Source organism: Harpia harpyja, chromosome 2 (assembly GCF_026419915.1).
Source record: "Harpia harpyja isolate bHarHar1 chromosome 2, bHarHar1 primary haplotype, whole genome shotgun sequence".
NCBI classification, from domain to species: domain Eukaryota; kingdom Metazoa; phylum Chordata; class Aves; order Accipitriformes; family Accipitridae; genus Harpia; species Harpia harpyja.
The window spans coordinates 44,402,640-44,416,095 of NC_068941.1; the positions used below are offsets into that span (position 1 = coordinate 44,402,640).

A 13,456-nucleotide genomic window follows, 5' to 3' on the forward strand; every position below is an offset into this window, starting at 1 on the left:
AGCAGACCCCCACTATAATGTCACCTGTCCCTGCCCTCCCTTTAATCCTGACCCATAAGGTCTCAGTGGGTTCCTCATCCATCTCCAGGCAGAGCTCCATGCACTCCAGCTGGTCATTGACACAGAGGGTGACACCCCCTCCTCCTCTCCCCTGCCTGTCCTTCCTAAAGAGCCTGTGTCCTTCCATTCCAACACTCCGGTCATAGGAGTCATCCCACCACATCTCTGTGATGCCAATAAGATCATAGCCCTGCAGGTGTGTGCACGTCCCTAACTCCTCTTGGAGTTCCCATGCTATGTGTGTTTGCAAAGAGGCATTTAAGTTGGGCCCCCGATGAAGCTGACTTACTGGCTGGAGTGGCTGGAATTCTTTTTTTAGGAGCATCATCTCTGAAGTGAAGGTCAAAGGGAAGGAGGTTCTTGTGTTGCCTTCACATCATAGGACCCCTACTCTTTCTCTCACACAGGGGTGAGAGTCACGGCAAAGACTCTGCAAGATGAGAGGGGCAATGGCAAAGCTTCAGGGAGGATGAAACCCTCCCAAGGAATCAAGCAAGACCATGCAGATCTTGCAGCAGCAATTCAGAAAGTCACTGAGAAACCTGGAAGCAGGAATTCCGTCTTTCAGGACGCTGGAGAAAGAAGAAATCCGTTCATATGAATTTTTAATTTCTATTCTGTTTTGCCTATTAATCCTCACTTTCTTTAAATTTAAGTCCACTAGTTTACACCCTAATAAAATTTTTTGAGTTTTTTTTACTTTTAAGAGTTATTGTCTTTGGGGCGCAGAAAACAAGATTGAGGCATATTTCCCTGACATTTCTGGCTCACCTGGGATTCTGTCATAAATACAAACACAAATACAGTTCTTGGCAGACAGGGCATTTATATTTACAACCATTGCCGTAAAGTCATAACTGTGTCGTACTAAGAACAATTTAACCATGCATAAAAACAAGTTTGTATGTAGGTCCATACTATCCCATGGGAGAAGACAATGTGAAAGGGAATAATTCATGAGGTTATCCTGAGAATTTTCTTCAAAATAAAAAAAAGGGTGGAAAAAAGGATGAGAGGTTGGAAGGAAAAGAAGAGGGCAGATGTCAAGAGTCCTTTCTAGGAAATGTGCTTAGCATTTTGGACAACCTGAAACATTTCTGTCATCAATCGCTGAGCAGCACTCTCTAGAATGGAAAGGAGAATGTATTTTGGAGGACATTAGCTTTTAATAGCATCTCCATTATGGTGTTTTGGGGTTGTGGTTTTTGTTAGGGGGGTGAGGAAGCAGGGATAACTATATCAATAAGAGAATGCAGACTATTGAATGACACCAAAAAAGTGGAAGTTGTAATCCATAAATTAATTTTAACAAGATGAACAAAAGAGAAGTTTTGAGAGAAAGATAATCTATACTTAACTTCAAAACCCACAAAATGGAAATATTACGTGCTTCCCATGAAGGTAGCCTAAAGAAAGATATCATGAGCTTTTACCAAAGAGTAAAATTTGAATTACACTCTTTTAAAAAGTTAGTAATTTAAGTATGTTAGCAGATGTTAAACTTTACATGTGGCCAAGTCATCTAAGCAGATCTTGTATAACTGTAAGAACAAAATGCAGACATCTTGTAAGAAAAGTGTGATTGCTGATAGGTATAAGGAAGAAGCTGAAGGCAAAAAATGAAGGAAAAGGTCAGAAAAAGAATAAAGTAAAATGAGATATAAAAACTGTTTAAAAAGTGAATGAACTAACATAAAAAAAAGTAATACGTATTGTATTTTGGAAAAAAATCTGCTATTTTTAAATTTTCTGTGAGAATTATTTTCTACAATGAATAATAGGTTAGATAAAACATATTCAAAGAGGTAAGTGGAAAGACAGATAAGAAATTTAAGATGCAGGATAACCGCAGGAAAAAAAAGCCTTTCTAGATGTGTACTAAAATATCAGCAAAATGTCCTGTGATATCAATTCTGTAGTGAGTCACAGCACAATTATATTACAAATGAAGTAAAATTTGGAGAGGTATACAATTTTTCGTGGTTTCATTCAGATGGATGCTGATTATCCCCAACTCCCATCAGTTTCAATAAGCGAAAAATCGGCAGTAAGATGCATTACTTCCACGAACAGTAATCACAAGTACCATAAGAGTTGAGGAGTACTAAGGACTTCTAAAATTACCAACTGGATATTATCAGTAACATTGTTAATATCTGACCACACACTTGATGGCATTCTCTAAGTTATTTTATCATGTTTTAAATGCACTACTTAAATACAATTTTCCTTATCATCCTTTGAAAATCAAACAGTATTTCTTAATATTTCTTTAAAATGTCTTAAGAGTATATAACACTATTCATTACTTAAGACCGGCTCTTAGCCGCTCCATAGTTGACAGCCTTAGACATATATCCTGTGTATTTTCAGTAGAGTAGACTATTTTTCAACAAAACAGAAATTCAACAGTCACAATTTGAGTTTAGACTTGAACTCTTTTGCTTCTTCTTGTTGCATTTTTCTATTTGGCAAAACACTAGGACATTATACTGTTCTAAGTTTGTCCCCCCCTGAAGCGAATAGCTTAACTCATACTGAAAACTGCATAGTGCAAAAACTTAATTTCTAAGTATGAGTACTTGCTATGATTTACAAAATCACATTGTCACTGCTGCTTAGTCTGATTGGTTTCCTGTGTATGTGCTCACTTCCAGTTATGCTGATCTCTGACGAATTTTGCTGAAAAAAAAATATTTATCTATCTTTCCAGGTCAGTGCTTGTCATGTTTTTTTCAGAAAGTGTACTACTATTTACACAACATATTAGTCTTGAGATGCACGGATGTGGTTCTTGTATAACTGAGTAAACTAATAATTCCCAGAGTTAGGCAAACATGATTGTAGTTTATAACATAGTCATAGTAAAGCCTAGAATACATTGCCTCTGGGGACATCTTAAATTATACAAGGAATTAGGGGTTTTGAACATTTAAAGTTGCCTGAATAAGTAGAACACATTCTTTGGTGGTTAAATTGCGATGTAAACTGGAACACACTATGTTTCGCTCTGCATTTGTTCCTTTGAAGTTAATATTTAAGTAGTAAATTCATTTTCCATAGTGAAATATAAAACACCACTCTTCTTTGTCCAATTATTTGTCTTTTCCCCAAAGTTTTATTTTTATTACGTTGCCTGAATGGATACTAAATTATGGCTACATAACAACCTTTAAGCAAATGTGAAACTGTAAGAACCAAACAGGGAATATATGATGGACAAGGTTCAGAAAGGTATGGAATGACCAAAGAAATATGGAAGAAAAAAAAAAAGAAACAAACCAAGGGAAGATCTAGAAATAAATATAGAGGGATCAAATCAGTGCAAACAGTGAAATATGTAAAATAAATTTTGAAGAAAAGAGACTCTGGGGACCAGTTTAACTCAATGTCTTTATGCTCATTCTTTTTTTTGTATCCAGACTCCACTAACTCTTTCTTCCACCCTTTGTTAGTTTAGCTACAAAGATGTATTAGATTAATATCACCTACATATATTTGAGTGCTATTAATTTTAGTGCCTCACTCCATGGATATTGGATCTGTCATTCGCTTTCTATATTTGAATCATAACTAAACTGTTAATATTACAGGACTAAGCTATAACATAACTTTTGCTTAAAAAGACTTCCAAGCATTCCAGTTTGTTTATGTTTTTCTTACGCTAACAAAAATGATGAATACATTCATCTTCAGAATTATGCGCTACTGTCATTGGAAGCTTTTACTCCCTTTACACTTCTTACCGTACTTGTACACAAAGTACACAAAATGCACACACAGACATCCTCCCGGCACTCAGGTAACACTTTGCAGACCTTTCTTTTTATGTTTGTGGGTTGTCAATTCAGTACACCCTCACACATTCCTCCTCTCCTATTAAATATAAACAAATCTGGCCAATTGTAGCAATTTCAACTTTGCTTTGAATGTCTGATCACCACTGCAATCTGACTTCAAATTGGGCATCCCAGGAATCTTCAAAAATTCCATACTCGACTCTCTTCCAGCTGTGAGAAGTACTTCAGAAGTGTGCCAGGTTGGCGCTGGCTAATAGCCAAATTCCCACCCAGCTGCTCGCTTACTCATTCCCCCTCCACCCCCCACAGCAGGACAGGGGAAGAAAAGAAAAGGAACATGAATGAGAAAGCTCATGGGTTGAGATAAAGACAGGGAGATTGCTTACTAATTACCATGGTGGGCAAAACAGACTTGACCTTGGGAAATTTAGCTTAATTTATTGCCAACTAAAATAAACAAGTAATTACTAATTTGGGTCCTGGGAAACAAAAAGACATACATTATTAAAACAACAGCTTTCCTCCCTCCCTTCCCCAGGCTCCATTTCACTCTTTCACTCCCAACTCCTTTACCCTCCACCTGGGTGGTTGCAGAAGGTTGGAGGGGTACGGTCAGTAGCAGCAGTTTCTCTTCACGTCTCCTTCTCACCCTTTTTGTCTGCTCCAGCCAGGACTCTGCATGGGCTTGCAAGTCCTTCAAGATAAACCTGTTCCACTGTGGCTGCTGTGGATATCTGCTCCACCACGGGGCATCTCCTGCTCCTCCAGCCTTGGACTTCCCTTTGCTGTTTCTTGCTCTTTTTGTTCTTTACTCATCTCTCTCTCTGGTGTTTTCTGCCCTTTTTTGAATGTTTTTGCAGAGGTGCCACGAGTGTGGCTGAGGGGCTCAGCTGTGCCCTGTGGTGGGTCTGTTGGAACCAGCTGGAACCGGCCGTGTCCGGCACGGGGCAGCCCCGGCTGCTTCCCTCAGAGGCCAACCCTGCAGCCCCTGCCACCAACAGTTGGGTACCTGCACCTGGCACAAGAAGTTTCTCTGTTGGTTTGTTTTTTAGTTTTTTTTTTTTCATACTCAAAATGTATGTGTCAGGCTTTAAAAACACTTGCTTTTTTCATCTCTGCAAATACAGTCAACTGAACCTTTCAGTTTGAAACTGAGCTGTTAGCTTCATTATTTCCATTCATCATTTCCCTTTTATTTCTCTGTGTCCAGATGCATGTTCCTGTTTCTATCTACAGCTCACGCCATGTATTATACTTAGAAGTGATTAGTAAGAACTCCAGATCATTACTTACAAGCATCATGAATATTTACAGAAAGCTAATATTGCAGAAAGGAGCTTGTGAACACAGGCAAGATACTTTTGAACGTCAGTCATATGATTAATACCAAACTAACAAAAACAACAACTATGTAACTGAGAACTTTTCAGAGGATGCTGCTTTTATCCTAAGCCTCTCAAGTGACTTAAAGCTACCATTCAAGCAAGATGAGCTTTGAAACTGCCCCTTATTTTACAAAGCACCACTGTGAGGAAGCTGAATTTACAAACAGAACTAAAGTGAAAACAGCAAACAAAACAAAGGTGATGTGTGAGTACAATTGCCACCTTAGAAATAAAAGCATTCATAAAAAAAATGAAATAAAAATAAACAAACTAGATATTTGATTGTGGCGATATTCACACACATAACAGTTCCAGTGATTTCAGACTTGAGTGAGAGAGCAAGTACAACTCCCACTGTAAAGGTTTGTCCACTTTTATAACTTTGCTAATATAAAATAGGCAAACAAAATAAATATACGCACAAGCAAACAAACACAGCTGAAAGCTTGTTTTTAGAGTTCTGTCAGAAGATGTAATTATGTTTCTCATTTTCTATTTTGCTCCATATTTTGAGGTCATGGAAAAGTTAGGTGGCAAATATTTGCCTTCCTAAAAAAAGATTTCTAAGTTATGCTAATATTCACTGGTGATTCTTTGAGAAGTACCATATACACTGCTGAATATTTGGAAGAATGAGCAAAACAACCAATTTTGCAGTAAAATACTTATTTTGGAAAAATACCTTTTTTTTTTAATTATTAGAAGATAATGTTGTTGTTATGATCTGTTTGTACTAAGTCACTATGCATTTCTTAAAATGTTCATTTCATAGATTTCTTTTTTCTTTTAGATGTTCGAAGACTGTGTAATCCTGAATGTATAATGCTGACTATTTTGGGCTGTGATTTTGTCCTTATGTGCTTTTATTGCTATATTTATTCTTTTAAATGATTGGTCTGTGAAACATGTTTTCTCTGTATTTAACAACAAAGGTTTGAATACACAGCAAAATAAAAACAGACTGAGTTTGGCAGACATATTATTTCCATTTCTTTTCTTTGAAACATCACAAATATGGAGCTTGTTACATATCACTTTTCTATTCTTTATGAAAAGTTGTGATAATAACCTGTTAAATAAAGCTTTCTCTTACTTACATTGATATCTTCCAAATCCAAGCTATTCAGAATGACATTGTTCCTCTTCCAGATGATGGGAGGTCTCAGAGTTCCCTGGATCGCACAGCTTAAGACAGCACTTTGTCCCACTGTTGCTGCAGTGGTGCTTAGTTTTTGATCTTCAGGCAGACTCAGCTGCACTACCTCTGCGAAAGATATATTGTTTGAAAGATTAATTAGCAGGCAGCTTCATAAGGTTAATTAGCATGCAGTTTTGGTACACTGGTAATTTAAGGATTTTAATTGGAATCAAAGTAAGAAGAACTTCCAACAACCACAGGAAGTTCAGAGTATTTCAAATAAAGGTCAGCATGACATTTTGATTAAATTGACTGACAACTATCACCCTGTAAGAAGAGAAGCATTTAACCTGAAAATGAATTTCAGAGGTTAGACTGTAATAAACATGACAGCGTATCCAAAGTCAGACACCGGAAGTTATTTGACAGTTAGGGCCAATGCAGCAGAGTAGTCAGCACCTTCATCCGAAATAAGATGGCAGTACTGCTATAAGAGTCGTTCATATGAGTTCATTTTCAGAAAAGAAAAATACAAACGGAGCTCAGAGTACAAAACATACAGGACGGAGACTGAAATGGACAACAAAGTGACTTCTGCATTCAGAATATAAAGTTAAGGCATAAGACTTCTTTTCTGATAAGCTGGTTTTTATGGGGCTTTTTCCTTGATAGCAGTGAAAACATGGTTTCCAGATCAAACTGATGTTAGTAATCTCTCACATTTCAGTCTCAGAAGAATATGCATTAATCATAATCCAAACACATTAGTTAATGTCATTTTTAAAAAACAGTGTTAAAATAATTTCTACTATATTTCTCTGGTCAAACATGATCCCTTTTACAACAACTGCAGAAATTCAGAGCCAGAATAATAAATAGTTCTGTACTTCAATAAATCTCTTTAAATATGGGGGGAGGGGAAGAGAGAAAAGGGGGGTGGGAGAAAAAAAAGAAAACCTGAAATAAACAGAGCACTTTATTGCACCAATTCTGAAACTGCTCTGTCCACCAAGGAACAGAAGCAACAACCAGGATGGACTAGAGCACCTAGCAGAAGTACAAAGTACAATACTGTATAACAGCTAAAGACAAACCTGAAATAAATGCAGTGCGTCACCTGAAATGTTGTGAATTATCTCAATCCACAAATATTTGCTGCCTATTTTTGCATTTACTGTGCAACACAGTAGAAACTGCTAGCACTGATAAGCTATTTCACAAGGCTTTCCAAGCCTTGGGGTATTACCTAAAATACCCCAATGTAAAATATCTGTAAAATAGTTAATTTAGAGGAGGCAGTTTCAAAAGTGTGTCATAGGTTTTTATTTGGGGTTGCAGTGTGTGTGTTTTGTTTTTTCTTCAAGATAGCCAAATTACTAACACATTTAGAAGCAAACCCACTAAGAATACATTCAAACGCACATTCTGCATGTATGAGAAAATTCAATCGAGAAATTTGAGGAACACAAAACTGCTTTTTCACATTCGTAGTTATTATTTGAACCATGGAGAAATTTCAACATTGCTCTTGAAAAGTATCCAGCATTTCTAAAATTAACACCAGTGCCGTAAATTCAAACTCACTTAATATCCTGTGAGAATGAAGACAATTTATGGCATGGTATCTGAAACATCTAAAAAAAAAAGTGTGATTGCAATACAAAATAAATTTTATAAGTTAAAAAAAAAAAGTACAGAAAATCCTAATGAAATTAAATTCAGTATGAACAAATATGCTGGTAAATACAGAGTATGCAGTCTTTAAAGGAAAAGTACTTTTATATTTAGTTTAAGGAAACCTTTGTCATACAATTTTGGAACAAATCTACTTGATGCAAAAACAAATAAATAAAATTAATACTAGTAGAGAAGCACTCTCCACCCTTTCAACTTAACCTTATGGCAAGTACATCTTCCCCTGTTTTTGATTGCCTCTGGTATTTCATATTGCAAGAAAAATAATGCAGTACTTCAGTAACTACCTTTGTACCATAACACAAACTAAACCCAAAGTAACTGAACAAATTTCAAGAAGAAAAAAATACATTATGTGAGCATCCATGTTCATTTCAATCCAAGGGAAAAAAATTCTCATTTTTCAGGTTAACGAAAAGTTCATCATTATTCAAATTTTCAAATAATCTTTTAAAAATTCAGACATGCGTGATGGGAGTACAGACCTTTAAACTTTCTCTGCTAATCTATATACTAAACAGCTCTAATATTAATGGAAGACCACTTCACTTCCATGTCCCACAACTCATTTGGACACACACATAAAAAGAGTGATACACATTAATTTGATGACACTGTATAGACTTCCCTCTTGTGTAATTGCCTATAGGTTAGAGGCTGAACAGCTGAGAGTTGTCTTTTCGCTTGTTGTGTGCCTGAGTAAACACAACCTATTAAAATTCTACATTTGTAAGGTTTTTGACATATTAGACAAAAGAGATATGTAGGAATTGAAGATCACCCAAATAGCAATTTTTCCACTCAGCTGCTGAAGCATGAAAAATCTCTAGGTTTTTTATCTTTCATTTTTAACTAAACTACAAAAGGCGTCATGTATCTATTCTTTTTTAATTACCAAATTACTTTCATAGAAGACACATTAATCCTTCTATTATAACAAAGCAGCAACGTATTAGCAAGCTAAAATCCTTTATAGGTTCTTTTTAGCTTCATAAAAGCAATACTTTGTAATTAACACAATTTTTTTTTTCCAAAATTCAAGCATCAGAGAGGCATCTCAATATCTTCAGGAAAGAAACCTTTGTTGTTCTATAATTAAACTCAATGGTTCAATTTTGTGTGATTAAAAATATTAATTTGCTATTTAGACAAAAAAAACCCCAAACTGATTCTTTTCTTTTCCAGAAAAAATACTCTTTGACTCAAAACTCTAGTAATACTGCCCACCAGACACGCACAAATGAGACTGACTCTTTTTTTTCTAACTAGATGCATTATCTGACACAATTTGTTACACTAAGGAAAAAGAAATGTCTGAATTAAGTTGAATATTGTGCTACTTGCTGCAGTTTATAAAATTTACTGCATCACCAGAAGCATTTCAGCTCCTCTGTTATAGGTGATGGCTTTTCAGTGACACTTCCTGAGACATACCTGCATGGCTACTGAATGATTAAAACTTCTGGTAGACAACTGATAGTACAAATATTTTGCTTCTTTATTGAATTCACTATGCAAAGATCTCAAAAAGTAGATAAATATCCTGATACTCCATTTATGAAGAGGTAATTATCTATGTTTTCCAAAGTCACTATTTAATTTGGGAAAGTCATGAAGTAATGATCATGAAATCTGCTTGTGCTATAGGGCCCTCTATGAAAGATGCTAACCTTCACATAATAAAGTGACAGTGCTAATTTAAATTCTTCAGGATTTCAAAGCCTTTTTTCAATTAACTCCAGTATTACTATGGATGCCTGTATACACAAGGCCAGTAACTATTAGACACTTTTATAATTTTTAATTAGAGTGCAACACTAGAAAAGGGAACATCTATCAAATATAAAATTTAACATGTGTTACCTTAGCAAAGATGGTATTCTGAAATCAAAATACAGAGGGGCATTACTGTATTATTTTGTTGACACTAACAGTTCATCTGATTTTTATTTTAACTGCTTTATTTTTAATAGTAATGATAGCCTTGATAATAATATTATTATTAGTATTAATAATGTAAGATTATTTTTGCCAGAGGAATTCCCTAAGAATTATGTAGATAATTCTCAATCTTCAATACAATATTTCTATATTCTGTTTATAACTTCTATCACAGGCCTATATTGTAATAAAACAGCCAAATGCAAAATTTTATAAAATTAAGAAACAGTTGTCCTACCTGGCACATATTTCTAAGAAGTTATGGAAAAAAAACCTACTCCAATAAATGCACTAGAATCACTGCTTTCCCTCAAAATACTGAACAACAATTAAGTAAAAAAACCTTCATATATTACACAATTATGTATATTTTAAATGATTATATCATAGGAAAATATTGTATATAAGTTATAACTTTTCTAAAGATAAAACCATTGCATAGATTTTCTCCTTATTGGGGAAAAAAAAGGACCACCCACCCCCAAAAACTGTAAGCCTACAGAGCAGTAGTTGGAGCAGAGCTTTTTGACAGATAACTCCCTGAAAATCCCTGTTCATGAACTGTCTGCAGCCAGGGTGGAAGAGGCAAACACTGGTGTGGGGGGAAGGGTGTGGTGTGTGCAAAGCATTCTCAGGTGCACAGGGCAGCACCTCTGTCAGAGCCCAGGCTCCATGACATTCCTTTGCAACCAGAAAAGATAGGCCTAGGAACTCCACCATCTCTTCTTTCCTCCCTGAAGGAAATAAACCTGGTTCTGAGAGCAAATACTTTTTTGCCGGAGACTGAAGCCATGGCACTGGGAGATAGCACCTGCCAGGATGACTCCTAGCTTTCTCTCCATGATGCCCTTGTAGAGCAATGATAATTCTTTGAAGTTTAACCTCACACATTTTGTTTATTTAATTTTAAATGAAAAAGCAGAGTAAAGGTTTAGAAAAATTGGAAGCGAAATGAATTCAGTTTACTAACACCAACACCAAGCAAAAAACCAAATTTGGATATTGTCGATTACAGAGCAGTAATATTACATACAAGTGGTCAGTAGGTTTTACCTTTTATATCTTGCCGTTATCAGAAGCGTGAATGTTCTAAGGTATACTGTATTAATGAGTTTGTTTGTAACTCCTCCAGATGCAATATCAGTCTGACACACATCCCTGGTTCTTAACTACAAAAAGTCACTGGATACATTCTTTCAGATAAAGGGGAGAAAGACAAACAAAAAATGAAAGAAACCCATTTAAATAAAAGCTAGGGGTATAGTCAGGAGATGTGGACAACAGAATAGGTTACAGACAGCTGTGCAAAAATATCTGGTTGGAAGTAACATAAAAAGAGGCGATTATAAAAGAGGACAAAAGTGGTGAAACCAGAGTAAGTGTTAACTACTGGGAAGACATTTTGAAACATTAACACTGACCAGGAAAAAAGAACTCTTACTGAAGGGGCTCAGAAATACCTAAGATTAAAAAAAAAAACCTAACGGTTTAAATACAAAACACTCCTGTGTTGGTTGAGAAACTTGTGTTAGATGGTTGAAAGGGTTTGACAAATCTCCTGGCTGCTACAGCCATTCTGCAAATTCCCCTACCCTTCTTTCTGCTTAATGGTACCAAGTCAAGTTATTCTCGTTCTTCCCATCAAGTTTTTCATTACTGAAGTTACCACTGCATTTGATCCAGCTTGAATTCATCCTTCTTGAAAACACATGAAATAAAACTGTACACAATATTTTGAATGAAAAAAGTGCAATGTATCAACTAATCCATATCTTTTCCTGAAACAGTTCGGTCAATACATCTGTAGAATGCAATTGCCATTTTCACATTGATCTCATCTGGTTCCTCATAGTAACCCCGTGACTGACAGGTCCACATAACTTTCTTCTACTCTGCTCTTTCCAGTAGATTAGTTCTCAGCTTGAAGTATAATTTCTTACTATTAACCAAGTATAAGATCTTGCACTTTGTAGCATTACTTTTCAGCTCACTTTTACTGTGCCAGGCTTCAAGGTTCTTCAATTCCTCTGCTATAGTAATCCAACATTTCTCTGTATTGATGATGACTCACAAATCTTGGTCTTTGAGAGACTTCTCTTACCTTTTTTTTTTGTCAGGGTATTAGTGAAAGCATTAAATAAGTTTGCTTCCCAGGTGGTCCCTGGAGAGCTTCACTAATAACTCCTTTTCAAAGTGATATTTTCCCATTTCACTGAACCCGTATCACCTCCCTTTCAGCCAGCTCCTTATTCATTCCATGATTTCTCTACTAACTCCCAGTGTTTTAGTTGACTGAACAGGTTCTCACGTTGCATCATACCAAGTGGTTTACCAAGAATGATGAAAGGACTTCTTTTCTCATTGCTCCCCTTTAGTTATCTAGAACCTATGTTATAGACCTACTTTTGTTTGTTCTTCAGTTAAAATTAGACCAAATTAAGATCAGATTTTCTATTATAATTTTCTAAATATTTTCTGATATAAATATCTTTCTGATATATTTCTAAAATATCTTTAGAACTTACTGAAACCAAATGCAAAATAACATCACTCCTACTGAATCAGCAAAGAAATTGGACAATTATCAGATGTCTTCTGGTTTTTTTGCAGTATGTTTTGTTCTGCAATATGTCATATCATTGATATACACCACTACTACATACATCATTGCTACTTTTGTTTTTAAGCTTAAAGTATTTGTCCATCTCTGTCACATGTCCCATAGACAGGAATTTTTGGAAGATACAGACAATGCATTCAAATAGCTTTCCCTAAATAGCTTACAACCTAAAATATATGAAGACATACACAGTGAGTGTGTTCACTTCTAAAGCTTCTAGCTCTACATGCAGCTCACCTTAGGAAAATTTTTAAAATTTATCGACCAATACAAGTGAAAGCAGCTAAGCATAAATAATTCTGAGGAAGCTATTACAATACTGCAAATGATGACCAATTAGAATAGAGTGTAAGTGCTTCAATTTTCTTAGTTTGCCAAATACTTAGTTATTAAACTGTGAAAGGCAGGGAAAAGGAGTTTTCAAAGCTGACATTCTGCAAAAATATCCCAAAAGCAATAGGGATAAATCAATAATGGAACCTTACTTTAAGCATTATTTTTTCAAGAATCATACACCTTGGATTGTCCTTTCTGATGTAAGTTAAGCTATATCAATATTCTTGTAAGCCAACAGATAAAATAATACCACTGTAGTTTTAAAAAACAGCAGGAAGGGTAAGGTAGTGCTAGGGAAAAAAAGATAGTGATATCTGTGCAGTGTTTTGATCAACCTTCCTGTTTTCTTAATCCTAAGTACAATGGGCTGATGCACATAACATGGAACATTCTGATGCTCTAAATTGAGCATATTTATAAAAAGAGTTGCTACACTTGGATTTGTAATTTTTCTGAAAAAGTTAAAGAATAGACAGTAAAA

At 35.5% G+C, this 13,456-nt stretch overlaps 1 protein-coding gene across 4 annotated transcripts in view; it reads right to left on the reverse strand.

The window, feature by feature from the left end:
* The window catches only part of FSTL5 (follistatin like 5), a 343,245-nt gene that overhangs the window by 103,413 nt on the left and 226,376 nt on the right, over positions 1 to 13,456 (reverse strand). For all 4 annotated transcript variants that reach the window (XM_052778379.1, XM_052778370.1, XM_052778387.1 and 1 more), the window contains exon 7: positions 6,343 to 6,509. In XM_052778379.1, the coding sequence (XP_052634339.1) occupies positions 6,343 to 6,509 (167 nt within the window). The remainder of the gene's footprint in view (positions 1 to 6,342; positions 6,510 to 13,456) is intronic.